Consider the following 13,241-nt stretch of genomic DNA (forward strand, 5'->3'; position numbering starts at 1 on the left):
AGTTTTTCTTTCTTTGATATTTTACTTTAGATCATTTGATAAAATCCGGTATGATAGAATTGTAAATACAGATGTACATATGTATGTATGTATCAGTGAAAATATAATAAAATATATAAATAAGAGATTTAAAACCTGATCTTTTGATTAAAAAAAGAAAAGCTTAACTGACAAACTACAAATATACAAATCGCATAGATTATTACACATAACTAATTACAAGTTAAAGGTTTAAAATGAGAACAATTATTGAGAAGTAGGAAGATGCTATTTGTTTCCGCTCAAGTTATACAGCGTTTTTCGTTGAATCTTTTATGTTAAATATATTAAGACAGTTAAAATTATCTTTAAAAAGATTATTTTGATTGGCATTATAGATGAGTTAATTACAACCAACATAGATGCAGTTTGGTACCCACTAAAAATGTACTTCCATCGTTTTAATGTAATAAAGATGTCTTTTCTGTTAAAACCACAATCCGTATTTTCGATTCCTAACTAGCTTCTCCGTTTTTTACTAAGTATATATAGCGTTTTATCGTTTTTTTTTTTTTTTTTAATTAAAACCCTTTATGTTGGCATTCACTTTTGATTTCACTTAACATTGTTACTCTTTTGACTCTTTGCCACCCGGTATGTTTAAAGGCTTCACACCAAGTCAACTCGCGGGCGGAATTGTAATCGCAGTGGTGGATCTCTGAAACGCCAGCGTGTCACATAAACAAACTTTAGTGTATGGTCTTTACCCAACGATTCCTCATTGCACAGTATGTCGATCTGAAAATAAACCGTAAAACTGTTAAGTATATACTTATTATTGCTTTACATGTAAATTTTAAACATAACTAAATTTTGTACAATCAACTTTATATTAATTGTAGCCCATGATGCAATAATGAAAGGTGTTATACGTTGCAACAGCTCGAATTCGAATTGTATTTTGGAAGTTCAAGAAAAACGGAAAGAAAAAAGCCATTTAGTGGAAAAAGTACTAAATTTCATACCGCCTAAGTGGGCATAAATCGAAACATTCGTTGTCTGCAATGTGCGTGTTTGGTATTTTTGTAAAGGTAATTTTTCCACTAAAAAGAATAAAGCAGAAATTTCCCTATAAAATAAATGATATGCCGCCCGGAAGCCACTGAACTCAACAAATTTAATACTAAGAATTTTACACGAAACATAGCCATGCGCTAGCTCTTCATGGAAATAAATATCAAAAAAACATTGCTTGAAATAAAATGTCTTTTTGACGTTTTTTATATTCATATATATGGTAGATAACTATAAGAATAAAAATTTTGGAAAAAAATTAAACACAAGGTGTCCTTACGGTATTCCAGAAAAAAAAATTTTGTTTTAATAAAATGGGTAGTTTTAATGGAATTAATAAAAAATATATGTCAAATATGTTTTATTTATTACTTTATTTAATTGTAAGGTTTTTAGCTTCCAAAATAGAAAAAAAGCTGCTAACTTATTGCACTTTTTGAAATAATGCGATTTTGCTAATGCATAAAATCATCTTTTCATTTCTTGTCAGTGCCATCAAATAAGAACGAATAGTTCGATTTTCAAAAACGAGGAGACAGATTAAAAAGCTTGACTTAAAATAAGGATTTATTTTTTAGATAAAAAATAAATAAATAAATAAATAATAAATTTAAATTATTTAAGAAGTTAAATGAATTGTTAAAATATTGGTATCAATCGAAATGCGTGTGAAAAGGGTTTATTTCTTAACTACATGCAACAGGGTTGCCACCTGTTTAAAAAATCGAATTACATTTGTATTAAGGGAATTAGGTAATTGAAATACATAGGTATCACCATATGGGAGTCAGAGGTTTAAGAAGGTCACAGCTTATAAATATTTTGAAGGGGGTTGCCACCTGTGTGTAAAGTAAAATTTAGTTAAACTAAAATAATAATTGTAATGTAATTGTAATAATAATTGTAATAATTGACATCGTATTTGTTATTTTATTACAAAAACATACATTGCCAATCAGTGATTTGTTCTGATTACATTTCTTTTAAATTACTGGACTCTTAAACTAACCCAGGAATGTTTTTACTCTTCACTTATTTCTTGATACATATCTCCAATTTTTTCTTGTGTCTGATATCCATACTGATAAACATATTTCAGTTGGGGGATTCACAACGGTGTCGTAAGTGTCATATTGTTGTATGTCGTAGACTTTAAAAGCTTAAATAAATGTTTAGAAAACCTGAAACAACAACCAACTCTTTTTTAGCACTGCGAAAATTCATAATATGACATTGATGGTACCTTGCGAACACCCCATATATATTTTTTATGCATTTAAAGTTGACGACACACAACAATAGGACACTTACGACACCGTTGTGAATACCCCAAGTGACCTTATTGCCTTAATTAAACTGAATTTAATTTTTTAAACATGTGGCAACATTTCTACGTATCGTTTAGAAGTAAAGCATTTTCAAAACCATTTCAATTGATACCCTTATTGTAATATCTAATTGATTCAACTTATTAATTCATTTTAATAAAATTTGTAACGGGTGGCAACCCATTTCAAAAGAAATAAAACTTTATTGCACATCTACAGGACATTGGACACCACTCTTTTTAAAATAGAGCGAATTATATGTACATACCTATGTAAATGCTACAAGAACCAAAATTTTCAACTTAAACTGCATTTACAGTGCACAGTGGCCAATTTTTGGAAAACCCTGGCCAAAAGTCCAAAAGAAAATTGGTACATTCGTATGCATAACCATCTTATATTGTTAAGAGGGCTCCACTGCGTATCGTTGTGAGGCAACAAGTCGATTCTCTTAAGGCATTTAGTGTTACAGGAGATCGAAGTGACTGTTGCTAGCAATTCGCTCTAAACTTTTCGTAAATTAAAGTTTTCGACGTTGTTAAAGTTGTGGTATTCAGCCTCATTGCGTAAGTCGTAAATTAGGCTAAATTGTACGACTCGACAACGTTCCGATTGTCTACTGTCGTGCTGAAATAAGTAAACGACGAAAACCGTCGAAAAGTATAGAGTGCTGCCAAGTTTTTCCGTTTTAATACACTAGTCGAGTGGAAATGTTTGGCAATAATGTGAAATTTTCGATACGATTCGACTCTCGTAAAACGACTTGCATTCGACACGACTCTCGCAATGAGGGTGATTATCTTTAAAAAATTACAGTCTTCAACTATCCGCTCATGGACATTGTAATCTAGAGTATGCAAAACATGTTTTTTCATTGTCACACCATCTAAAAACTAACGTTAGACATAGATATCCACGGATTGATTTTTTTTTATTGACTCATTATGATAAATTAGGAAAATAGTTACCAGAGTGGTCCAGATGGGCGGTCTAATTTTCTTTTTCATATATACTGAAGTTTTTCCCATCCACCTTGGTTAAAACCACCTGCCACAAGCCGCCACTGTAGTTTGGACATTAGTTTTTATACGCGATTCTTAGTTTTTTTAATGTTTAAAAGATTTAAATTATGTAAAAAATTATTTCTGTCAAGATTTTGATGTTTTAAAGATTGGATGTTTTTAGAATTTAATGATGTCAGAAAGTACCACTTTATTATAGTGCACTCGGCGAGAAATTTTCGATGCATTGTTTAATGCAAGTCTTATCATGCGGTTTTGCCGTTGATATACATCTCTTCAAACAATATTGCCTGGATACTGCGAAACTGTTGATTAAAAGCTATCCATGCCAACATCAATTCATGAAGTGCTCATCCATGGGCCTCTCATTATTGAATGGGCACCCCTGCCAATTGGGCAACTTTCCGAAGAAGCTCAAGAGTCAAGGAGTAAGGATATTAAAAAATATCGGGAAAACTTTTCAACAAAATCTTCCAGGATAAATACGATGACAGATATTTTTCATTGGCTGCTTGTATCCTCGGACCCTCTCATTTCAAGTTTACGTTTAAACCCACCTACACAAAATCATATACTGTCGTCAGATGTCATTCAATTATTATCAACTGTTGTAAATGCGGATGTGAAATTGCCATAAAAAAATATTGATATGAGCTTGGATATTTCAGATGAGTGCGAGTCTGACGGTGTATAAAATTGTTATCTTAAAAATATATTCCTGTACCAACAAATATGTATGTCTTGTTTATTGATTCATCTCCCGTGTAAATTTGAATATCAACATTGTTAGAAACAAACATCAGTGTTTGTCCGAGCTTCTCTTCCGATTTGTGGCGTGCGCCTTGATGTTGGCGCACAAATGGGAGGGACCAACAGTTTTACGCCGAATCCGAACGGGGATTGCATTTTTATGAGAAGCTGTTCTTCGTGGCTGAATACACTTGGGGGTTTGCCATTGCCTGCCAAAGGGCGACCATTATTACAAACAACTTTTTTGTTTCTTTTTTTTTGATGTTGGTCGGAAACTGGGCTTGAACCCAGGCCCTGCGGAATGATAGCGTACATTGCTAGCCGCTACATCACATTATATAACAAAAAAGCAGAAAACATGACCTTTTATACTTAACTACCTTAGTTTTGCTAAAAATCTGATTATGCTAAGCGTACGCAGCGGCCATTATGGATCCGCCATTTTGAATTTCGAAAATATGTGGTGAAATTTAAAACCAGCAACCAAAATAAAGACGGATACACAAGGTTTGATTACAATTGTACCACGATTCGACTTTTGGCCAGCTTTTTCGAAAAATTGGCCACTGTGCAGTGGAAGTATGTAAGTTATCAAAAAACCAATTGCATTTCTGAATTCAGCGCTTTCAAGTTCATTAAGAAACAAATTTTCATTAAAATCCGTCCGCAATCCAATTTTTGCCCACATACATATATGGAAGCGGGGCACTGTGCAGCGTGCCAATTATCATATTGGTAGTCTCATAAATTTGTGGAAAACTAAAATAATAAAATTAGGCGTGTTTCTATTCACAGGAATATCTAGCCCCAACCGCCAAAAAACGCAAGCGAGATTTTTTTTCAAAATTTTCTTATTGATGCAGAATGGCATCTAGATGCTCTACGGGCATTTCTGCATCAAAAATAGAGTTTTTGAAAGATATATCGCTTGCGGTTTTTTGGCGGTTATGGCTCGATATGATAATATGCTTGAAATTTGTAAGCTGATACCCAGCTCGTACTGCCGTACCTAAACCAAAGTGTTGGAAGAGCGTTTTCTAATACCTAGCGTTAACGCCGAAGTGCCCTACTTACCTACACAAAAGCGTCAACGCTCCGTCAAATGAAGAAATCACACCAACAATAAGCATAGGTTTGTTTGTGTGGAACACGAAAATTACAGTTTCGCCGTTTTCTGCAGCCAACTTCAATACCTAACGCCCTGTCAAAATCGGATTTTACAACCGCTCAGCGTTTACGCCGTGTTGTTTCGGTATGCTTCATACAAATTGTGTGGGCATGAGAATTGTTTGACAGCCAGACAACGCCGACGCTTTTGTTTAGGTATGGCAGTAAGAAAAGTATCCCTTATGAATTTGAAATGTTTCCCTTATAAAAGTATAGCCTTTCTGTATTATACGGGACAGTCCTTTTTCTCGTTAATTGTCCTGGTAATTTATTTATTTCATACGGCACGTCAAATGTTCTGTATTTCTTTTAATTTCCCGTATTTGTCCCGAATTCGATATTTTGGCGCCTTAATAGCTCATAAAAATGACATGCTTATGAACCAGTTTTTATACCCGAGCGCACTTGTGCACAAGGCTATATTAACTTTGTTCGCGTAACGGTTGTTTGTAACAGCCTAAAATAATCAAGATAGATATAGACAAATGTATTCATAAATGATCAGAATGAAAAAAGCAGTCGATTAAGCCATTTCTGTCTGTCTGTCCGTCCGTCTATCCAAGGACACGATAACTCGAGCAAAAATTTAGATATCTCAACGAAATTTGGTATATGTGACCTGGTCTACGAAAAGGGAGCTTACGTGCGAAAACTAGTTTTCTGTGAAAAAGCTGTTAAAAGTAAACAACTCGTTTCGTCAGTTTCTCATTATCTCGTTAATTGTTCTCCGCGCCGGACGTCCAGTAAGTGTTGTTGTTGGTCGGAATATTATTATAGTTTTATTATTATTATTATTAATATTATTATTATTATTATTATTAATATTATTATTATTTTTAGTACACTTCTAAGCAAGTTAGGATTTTCTGCTTTTCACCACGTGAAAAAGCATCTCATCTTCCATCTGAATCAACCAAAAAGTGAAAATTGATTTCTTGACACCTAAGCCCCCTTTCCGTAGACCAGGTCCCATATAGGTTGCCCAAATTGTTGAAAATTAGTATGTGAAGTAGAAGTTTGGTGCAAAATAATATTATTATAAAATTTTTGGAAAAGGGGTGGGACCCCGCCCACTTATGATGAAATACTGTATCTTAGTAGCCGCTTCACTAATCCTTTCCAAACTCCGTACGCGCCTTGCTTAGGATCCAGCTAAGAAATTTGTTGAAAATATTTGAAATCGGACAATAGCCATGCCTACCTCCCACATAACCAGTGTTGCCGTTTTAGCCCTTTGGTGGCTAGATTTAGCTACCACATACTTTATTTGGCCACATAAATTTAAAATTGCCCCTAGTCCTTTTTTTAACCCTTTGGAGAACTTACTGATACTTGGTATGAAAATATACAACTTTTTCATACCAAGTATAAGTAAGCTTTATTTGATCTCATTTTTTTCATTTATGTAAGAGACGGATTTTTAATCTAAGAAAGACTGATATATATACATTAGGGCGGGTAAAATTTTTTGCATCAAAGGCACATCGCGATTATGGTTATTTGGGTTATTTCAAGCATTTTTGCCCAAGAAATCATAGATCTAAAATGAATTTCGAGCCAGCGATTTTTTCTATCTATTTTATTCCAAAAAGTGGCTCACCTGTTGAAACAGCTGTATTGAAAACTAGCCAAAATGTGTATCTGGGGGTTTTTGGGGTCGGGGAATCCATTTCTGGTATTAATTTTTTCTTTTGAGGGCCGCCAGAGGCCGCTACCGTACTTTTTTTTTGGATTTTAACGCCTTTTTTCCGAAAATCGACAACATTTTTGCAAAAATCCACGAAATTTGACTTTCTCATAATGCAATTTAAATTTTTAAATAGCCTAAGATATTCAGGCTTTTTTCTCAGAAGTGTTTTTTAGAGTATACAGTTTTATAGCCTATTCAATTTTAGTGCAATAATGTGCGAGTTTCAAGTGGCTAAAAGTTACCGTTAAATTTTTAGATTTTTTTACCGAATGTGAAAATACGTAAATATTTTAAGGAATTTTAAAAGAGCACTTAAAAGGGGAAAATTATAAGTAAAATTGTAAATGGGGATTTTCTTCTGATTATATTAAAAAATTCACGGTGTCCAAAAATGTTGGTTACTTAAGAGGGTTAGGTACTTAAGCGGGTTTCACTGTATATGTAAGTAAACAATTTTAGCTACCATTTTTAGCCACAACGACCTTTTTTAGCTCTTTTTTAGACCTTTTTTTAAAGGAATTTGGCTACCACTAAAAATGATTCGCGGCAACACTGCATATAACGATAATTTACAGAAACACGAAAACTGCGATAAATCAGTAACTACTGAAGCTAACTGACTCAAAATCGATGATTGCAATGACCACTGAGCAGAAACTTCGATTATGTAATTTTTTGGATTTTGGGCGTGGCTCCGCCCACTTATGACTAAAAATGTATATCTCGGTAGCCGATTTATCAATTTCTACCAAACTCTGTGCATTTAATAACCTTGGTACGAAAAAGCAATTCGTTGAAAATTATTCCAATCGGACTAGAATTGCACGAGCTTCCCATATAACGGAAATGTTCGGATATACGAAAACTCCGATATTTCAATAACTGAGGACGTTCATGTACTCCAAGTTAATACGAAAGACTGTTATAGACGTTCAGGTAGTTTAAAGAAAGTTGGAACGACGATAGTTGATACCTTCGCCGAGTATATAAAATTCGGTTTCGCCCGAACTTATACTTCTTTACTTGTTATTTTTAAAACTGGACGCTTGTGATTTGAAGCGAGGAGCACATAAGTATGTAGATGGTTTCTGAAGTTATAATTTTGCGTATCAAAACTGGGTGTTTGTGCGTATGAATCGAAATTAGGCGTTAATAATTGTTGTTCAACTTTTGAAAGAAATTTCACAAGAATTTAGCTTTTCAAAGTTTTTTTCAACGCATTGTGTAGCGCAAAGCATATTTAACAAGCCTTTAAATTGTAATTTTTGTTTAAATTTTGTTTACGTATGTGGGTTCCAAAACCAGCAAGGGAATGCGCACAGCTTACTGTTTTTTCTCGGGTACAATTAATTGTCCAATGCGCCGTGGTGTGGAGGCAATTTTCAAATTTTGTGAAGGGAGAATATATTCATTAGGCGTAACTAGGTACCCCAAAAAACATTCTGCTGATTGTATGAGGGATTGTATATTCAGCCCGAGAAATTCCAAATAACAAGGCTACCATGAGAATGTTGTAAAAGGAAGAAGTTCTCAAAGATGGAAAGAAAGTGGAACCCTTCGAAGGTTCGCTTTGCAATTCAGCTCGTTCCAGATCACTGCATTGTGCTTGGCCGAAATCTGAGTTGGAAAATAATCCGTTGGATGCCACTTGTGCTTCAAAAGTAGTTGTATATTTTTATCATGTTTTCCAGTTTGTAGTCAATTTTGCGGGATAAAAATCCCGAGCACAAAGTACGAAGTTATGGAAAAATATTCTACAAATTTGTGATATTACAACTGAATATTTATTTGCTGCTTTCGCAAAAGACCGAATCGAAAAATATATGCCAAATAAAAATGCTGCTTCAGGGCTAATAAATCTAGGAACACTGGAAAAGGTTTTAAAATCCTCTAGCTTTTGTGGAAAAAAAGCCAAAATTATTGTTTGTCCCGTATTCGGTAAATATGGTTACCGTACTTATACATATAGTACAGGCCAAATATAGAAAATCATTTACGTGTGATCTTTTATCTCCCTCTTTCATATGGGCTTCACGTGCGTATATATCTGGTTTGATAGCTGTTGACCATACCAATAATGCTTCATATTCAATTTTACTAGATCAATTCGTGTTCTCGAGAAAAAAATTTCGCGATCCAAAAATCATCGTTTTTTGGCCTATATTTGCTTTGTATGTTATTTACAACAAAATCTAGGCCAAAAAACCATGAATTTTCAAAATTTTGGGAAAAAAAGATTTGGCCGCTATATTCAGATTTTTGGATCGTGAATTTTTTTTTCTCGGAAAACACGAATTGATCTATTAAATCTGAGTATGAGGCATTATTGATATGGCCAACAGCTATCAAACCTGATATATTCGCACTATAGGTTTTTTTGTGCTCCACAGTGTTATATAAGGGATTGTTTGAGGAATCATATATGGAATTATACATTACCCTAGTGTACGTATATCCGAAAACGTGTCATGTTTTCGAAATTAACGATATATTTCAGAATTTATAAGTAATACGTTGTGTTCATTTTAGTAAATCCACTTTGATTTTTGATTTTACAAAATTTATTATATATGTACATACAGGATCGGTCATATCAATAACACCCCCATTTCAGAGTGATATAATTTCCCACTCATGTTTATTTATTTATTTCTAGAAATTTGCAATAAAATGTAATTAAATTTCTAACAAAACCCATATGAACCCAATTTTAAAACTTCGTAGAAATCTACAGAAAAATACAACAAATTTTCACCCAAAATTCAAACTTTTTTCTCAGAAGCGTTAGAAGTTTTTTGAGCACACAGTTTTATAGTATCTTCAATTTTAGTCTAGTTATATTAGGACTGCCAGACGTCCCGGTTTTCCCGGACATATCCTGGTTTTAGACTATTTGTCCCGGTGACCCGGTCCAACCTTAAAATGTCCCAGGTTTCGTTTTAGTGTCACGGTTTTTGATTTGATTTTACACTAAGGGAAAAAACGCGTTGTAATATTCAGAAAAATGTTATGAATTCACTGAGGGAAATAACGCATAGTAAACATGAATATTTTCTATTTGATTATCGTTTAAAAATGTTCGTATTTAAAAATAATACTTTCATAACACGCACGCGTGGTGTTGATTCAAACTCAATATTTAAATGCACATTTACATGTCTGGCTGTAGCTGAGTGCGCGACGATGCCACAATTTGCTAATTTCCAGAGGGTCAGGGTTCAATTCCCATTACAACCAGTATGGAATTTAAATATTTTTTTAACTTAATTATGAAAAAGCAATCGGTAATTGCAAATCGCATCATTTTAATATGGGCGTATTTGAATTGAATATTTCTATACTAAATATTAAAATTTGTATACTTAAATGTATTACGAGTTGGGTTGGTGCTCTTTTATATATAGTTTTTTTTTTTAATCTAGCACGCTTTATTAATTCTAAACTTCTTTATCTCAGTGCACCGGTTTAATTTGTGGAATAGTCACATTTCGAGATACTTAGTTGAACTTTGCACAAGCAATAGTTGATGATTAGTATACCGATGGCTGAGTGGGAGATCGACCTATCTCGGCAGCCAGTTCAAAACCGCCCTATCTCAGAAAAATTTTCAACAACGCTTTATTTGAGAAAACTTTTCAAGAACGCTGGTTGAAGAGCGCCCTATCTTAGATGCCGATTCAAAAACGCCCTATCTCAGCTTATTTTCAATGTATTTTCCTTTGAGATAGGGCGTTTTTGAACCGAATTCTGAGATAGGGCGTTATTCAACCAAATTCTGAGGTAGGGTGTTTTTCAATAATATTCTGAATTAGGGCGTTTTTCAATCAAATTCTGAAGTAGGGCGTTCTTGAAAAGTTTTCTGAGATAGGGCGTTTTCGAACTGGCTGCCGAGATAGGTCGATCTTCCACTCAGCCATCGATATGTACCTAAATACGTTCAAAATGGCGTGCACAGAGTTTTACAATTATATTAAGGAAAATACAGAAGTTTTGAAACAAGTTCACAGCAACCAAAAATATGACTGATATTTTAATGTTATCTTGTACTTATATTTTTTTCTTTCATGAAACCTAGAGTACTTATAAGTACAGTGCCGTACAAAATTATTGGCTCGGAGGCTCTTTAATCAGATCACAATTTCTAATCAGATCTTTTAGAAAAATTTTTTAAATGTAGCTTTTGAGCCAATTAATAAAGTGCAAGTCTGAAGTTGCCAGCAAATTTCGTTGATTTTTAGCATTTATTTTTTTTGCTGACAGTGTCTTCCATATAAAAAGAATTATCACATATAGTTTGTATGGAAGAAACTCTCAGGAAAAACAATACCAAAAATCAACTAAAATTTAATGGGCTGCAAAACTTCATTTTAAACATTTTTATCAAAAGTCTGATTAGAATGTTGCAAATTTGTATGCAAGTTTATTGAATTTTCCCGAGTTTAGCACTAAGTTTAACAATTTTATTTTTATGTTTTTTCATATATTTAGTATAAACTGTATTTTTATAAAGAATAAAAAAGGTTCATGCATTGTAAAAAATTCTCTGTGCTTTAGTTGTGATAAGTTGTTTTGTTTTGTTGGCGTACGTTGTAATGATCTCATGATCTTATGTTTTTATGTTTTTGTTTTTGTCTGTCAAAATAAAATTTCCCTACATCCTTTCGCACGTCGAAATGAAAGAGAAGGGAGCGAGAGGCCCTCCCTAAAGTGTCCCGGTTTGGCAACAGAGATATCTGGCAGCCCTAAGTTATATGTAAGTTTGAAAAAATAATTCCGTGATTGTTTAGAACCTTTTTCACCGAAGGTGTGGCGGTTGTCTTCCACACAGTGCTGCCAGTTAATAAAATATAACCAAAATCCCGTTTTATGCTAAAGTTATAACAGAAATCCCGCGCTGTATATATCCATTATACGTAAAACGCTTTCGGATGAAAAAAAACAAGTTCTTACATTAGGGTGGCCCCAAAAATGTATGTGAAAAAGTATAGTCGGAATTTTAATGCTCTCACCCCCTAGGATTGTTCTATACCGAAAAAATATACCCCAACTTCTATTTTAAATCAAAAAATATTTAGTGGTCGCTCAAAGCGCTTAAAGTTTTCAATGTATTTTACATGGGAAAAACAACTTTTCATAAAAATGGTATAGAATTCATGAAAATCAATAGTTTTCGATCGAAAAACTCTGTTTTTCTTCAGGAGGCTCCCAATAATAATACCTAATTCGTTATTAACCATTTTTTTCATAGTAACTATGTATATTGTATTGGTCCATTTTTGCTCAACTGATGCAAAATTAGGGCTAATAATACAACAAAAACTCCAAAAATTTTTAGTTCCCAACTTTATGCAAATTTTCATACAAAATTTTCACTCCTTAAACACTCTCTTAATTTTTTTTTTTTTTAAGGGTAATTGAGTGAAATATAGAGTCAGCGAATACAAAATAAAAAACTAAAAAACGTACGCATTGCAAAAAATGTATATACATCTAAAAAAATAAATTCCATTAAACTTCTTAAAACAGAAGTTAATTTTGAAGTAAAACGTAACCTTTTTTCTCATTTGTGTTAAAAAAACAAGGCATTAAATGAAAGAATTCTAACCACTCCGTTGCGCATTAAACACCACTCGTGTCTGCTTCCACATTGCATTTTTAAAATAGCATGCATGGGTTGTAGTGTAACTGAAGTCGACCATGCTTAACGTTTATAATTATTTAATTTATTCATAACAACAAGGGTTTCATATTTCAGTTGTTTGAATATTTTGAATATAGAACTCACGCATTGTCAGGCACACGTGCCAAACCGTCAAACAAACTAACTTTAAGCTTCAATTTATTTATAATATTATTTATGCTTATGCAGCAATTATTTCCCATAAATACCCCAATATGTTAGGCTAAGAATTCAATTGTAAAATAACCTACAAAGCGACATTGAGTTGCTCAGTAAAATAAATTCAATACAATAAAAACATAAATGAATTGTTTCATTCGATACATGGCGATCCTGCCAGCTTTTTGCGAAAATTAATTTGCAAAAAAGCTATCCTGCCAACCGGTGCTAAGATTTGAATTGCACAGTGGCAGTCTAGTGCTTTGCTGCACAGATCAGCCTGAATCCTGGTTTGCTTAAATTGCAACATTTTTAAAATTTTGTGCTTAAAAATTATGCACTAAAAAGCACTCAAAAAAAAAAAAAAAAAAAAAAAAAAAAAAAAAAAAAAA

At 33.3% G+C, this 13,241-nt stretch overlaps 1 protein-coding gene across 1 annotated transcript in view; it reads right to left on the reverse strand.

Annotated features, from left to right (window-relative positions):
- Positions 1-541: 541 nt before the first annotated feature.
- Positions 542-13,241, reverse strand: part of LOC118746144 (polycomb group RING finger protein 3) — a gene marked incomplete in the record, with an annotated part of 16,571 nt that continues 3,871 nt past the window's right edge. Inside the window, 1 exon segment of the mRNA XM_036479929.1 lies at positions 542-751. Within this exon segment, the coding sequence (XP_036335822.1) occupies positions 649-751 (103 nt within the window).

This window comes from Rhagoletis pomonella, unplaced genomic scaffold (assembly GCF_013731165.1).
Source record: "Rhagoletis pomonella isolate Grant_MI unplaced genomic scaffold, Rhpom_1.0 Rhpom_scaffold_00010, whole genome shotgun sequence".
NCBI classification, from domain to species: domain Eukaryota; kingdom Metazoa; phylum Arthropoda; class Insecta; order Diptera; family Tephritidae; genus Rhagoletis; species Rhagoletis pomonella.